This window comes from Tripterygium wilfordii, chromosome 15, assembly GCF_013401445.1.
Source record: "Tripterygium wilfordii isolate XIE 37 chromosome 15, ASM1340144v1, whole genome shotgun sequence".
Lineage (NCBI taxonomy): Eukaryota > Viridiplantae > Streptophyta > Magnoliopsida > Celastrales > Celastraceae > Tripterygium > Tripterygium wilfordii.
The window spans coordinates 9,475,444-9,478,424 of NC_052246.1; the positions used below are offsets into that span (position 1 = coordinate 9,475,444).

Here is a 2,981-nt window from a genome sequence, read left to right on the forward strand (position 1 = left end):
TTTCTTTCAATAGGACCAAACCATATGATCTTTATTATGCCACAAGTCCTTCGTGTCGTGACATGAGGTAATTCTTCCATGAAAGTGTATGCTAGATGGTCTCCTTACATATAACTTTGCGACTACTAGAAGTATGTAAAGTTTATTTATGATGGCTTGCCAAATTTGGTTGAGTACTACAATGAGATAGGTCAATTGGCCTATATATTTTAGTCCTCCATGATAAACTTACTCACTCTACCAATTGTGATATACAAATTATGGCAATCTGGGTAGTGATTCTCATCTCTCTCTCAATCTCTACACTCCTCATATTCTTTTTCTCCAGAAAAAGCCACCACAACTTCCCTCCTGGACCTCCAAGAATTCCCATTATTGGAAACCTCCTCTGGCTCCGCCAATCAATTTCAAAGCTCGAGCCAATTCTCCGGTCTCTGCACACCAAGTTCGGCCCAATCCTCACCCTTCACGCTGGCCCTTACTCCGCCATATTCATCGGTGATCGATTCCTTGCCCACCAGGCCTTAATCCAAAATGGTACTACTTTTGCAGACCGTCCTCCATTCATTGCCACCAACAAAGTGATCACTAATAGACCTACCAGTATTGTTACTTCTCCTTATAGTCCTACTTGGCGTGTTCTTCGTCGTAACCTTGCCGAGTTTGTGCTTCAACCTTCAAGATTGAAGTTACGCTTGAATTCTCTCACACTTGCAATGAATATGCTTTTGGAGAGCCTCAATGACTCCCAAGAAAATCAATTCAATGACAAGTTTAGGCATGCTGTCTTTGTATTGTTTGTCTTCATGTGCTTTGGCGACAAACTCGATCGAAAAAAGATCGAAGAAATTGAATATATTCAGCGTCGCAAGCTCTTGAATTTCGGGCAATTTAACGTGCTCAATTTATGGCCAAGAGTGGCGAAGATTGTGTTCCGAAAGAGTTGGAACGAATTGGTTCAAGTAAGGCAGAAACAAGAAGAAATCTTAGCACCATTGATAAGGGAAAAAATGAACGAGAGAGTATTAAAAGGAAGTGAAAATGGTTCCATCTTATCGTATCTTGATACACTGTTGGATCTACACCTTCCCCATGGTAGTAGAAAGCTTGATGAAGGAGAAATAATTAGCTTGTGTTCGGAATTCCTAAGCGCCGGCCCTGATACTACTTCGACTGCTTTGCAATGGATTATGGCAAATGTGGTCAAGAATCCATCAATTCAAGAAAAGTTGTTCATGGAGATAAAAGGGGTTGTCAGAGATGGAGATAGGGAAGTTAAGGAAGATGCTTTGCAAGGTTTAGATTATCTCAAAGCAGTGATTTTGGAAGGCTTAAGGAGACATCCTCCCAGCCACTTTTTGATTCCGCACTCAGTAGCAAAAGATACAAAGCTAGGAGGCTATTTCATACCAAAGAAGGGGATTGTGAGTTTTTCGGTGACAGAAATATCTTGGGATCCGAAAGTGTGGGAGGATCCAATGACATTCAATCCAGAGAGGTTTGTGAATAATAATGGAAATGGAGATGAAATATTCAACATTAAGGGAAATAAAGAGATTAAGATGATCCCCTTTGGGGCAGGGAGGAGGATTTGTCCTGGTTATGGTTTAGCAATGCTTGCTCTTGAGTATTTTGTTGCTAATTTGATTTGGAATTTTGAGTGGAAGGCAGTGGATGAAGAAGGTGTTGATTTGTCTGAGAAACAAGAGTTCACTGTTGTCATGAAAAATCCTTTGAAGGCTCAAATAACTCCAAGGTTTATGTGATTTTTTTTATGCTTTTGGCTTTGATATATGTGATTCGTCAATATCATATCATATACACAGTATGATTACTGAATAAACAACAATATCATATCATGTCATGAAAAATCCATTCAAGGCTCACATAACTCCAAGGTTTATGTAATTTTTTCCTATGTTTTTAGCTTTGATATATGTAGTTCATCTATTACTTAAAACTCAAAAGAGGAATAACACAGTTGCTCTGCTTTTGTGACATGTGTAATAAATCCAAGGTATATGCGATTTTTATGTTTTGGCTTTGATATATGTAACTCATCTATATCACTCCTTAACAATAGAATCTATATTACAATATAGGTGTAAAAACCAATAAGACCGATTGAACCGATCGTTAGGTCAGTTATATTTTTTTATTTTTTAAAACCGATCGATTGGTTTTTTACATAGCAATTAATCATTAGTTCGTAACGATTAAATATTGAACACTTTGCTGCATAGGATAACTAAAATCATGAAACTAATGATTTTTGGCTGGTTTTTTTTTTTTTATGCTTTGGAATGCCTTATGCATTTTCTTTATTTACTTTTACAAATGAACATTCTAAAATTCTTGTTTGATATCATTACTAGCCAACATAATTACATCGGTGTTTTACAATAGGCTCTACTCATCCCTTTGTTATATCGACTTAAATTAGTAGTAGTGTTTGTCAATGACCCACACTACAACAAAACCGCCTTTTAGTGAAGGTCGCAATTGTCCCAAAAGGCCATAAAATCACCCCAAAAGTTTTTTTGGGACGAGATTTTATCGTCCCAAAGTCATCCTTTTTGCCCCGTCCTTAAAAGTAAGTTGCGATGAAACAAATTTCGTCCCAAAAAAAGCGTTTTGAGACATAATTTTATTCGTCCCAAATTACAAATTGTCTCAAATGGTTATTGTGACATCAATTGTCGTCCTAGAAACATGGCTTTTGTAACAATTATAATCGTCACAAAAGTCTTTTATCTTGTCACAAAATCGTATTTGAGACGACAACAAACATTGTCCTTAATATTGCGTCCTTAAAGATTATTTTTGACAAAACTAATTCTTGTCACAAATAACTTTTGAGACATTTATTCATTCATCCCAAATAAAGTAATTATCGTCCCGAAAGTTTAAGTATTTGAGACAAAAAAAGAAATTGTCCCTAAATATAAATGGTCTCAAATAATTATTATGACAACCATTAT

General features: G+C 36.4%; 1 protein-coding gene across 1 annotated transcript; it reads left to right on the top strand.

Annotated features, from left to right (window-relative positions):
* Positions 1–260: 260 nt before the first annotated feature.
* LOC119980149 (cytochrome P450 89A2-like) lies at positions 261–1,980 on the top strand. The gene has a single exon (XM_038822810.1). It carries the CDS (start codon positions 261–263, stop codon positions 1,764–1,766), a length of 1,506 nt encoding a protein of 501 aa, XP_038678738.1. The 3' UTR covers positions 1,767–1,980.
* Positions 1,981–2,981: the final 1,001 nt, after the last annotated feature.

Coding starts and splice junctions, on each gene's coding strand:
- LOC119980149 (XM_038822810.1), top strand. CDS start 261: ATGGCAATCTGGGTAGTGATTCTCATCTCTCTCTCAATCTCTACACTC.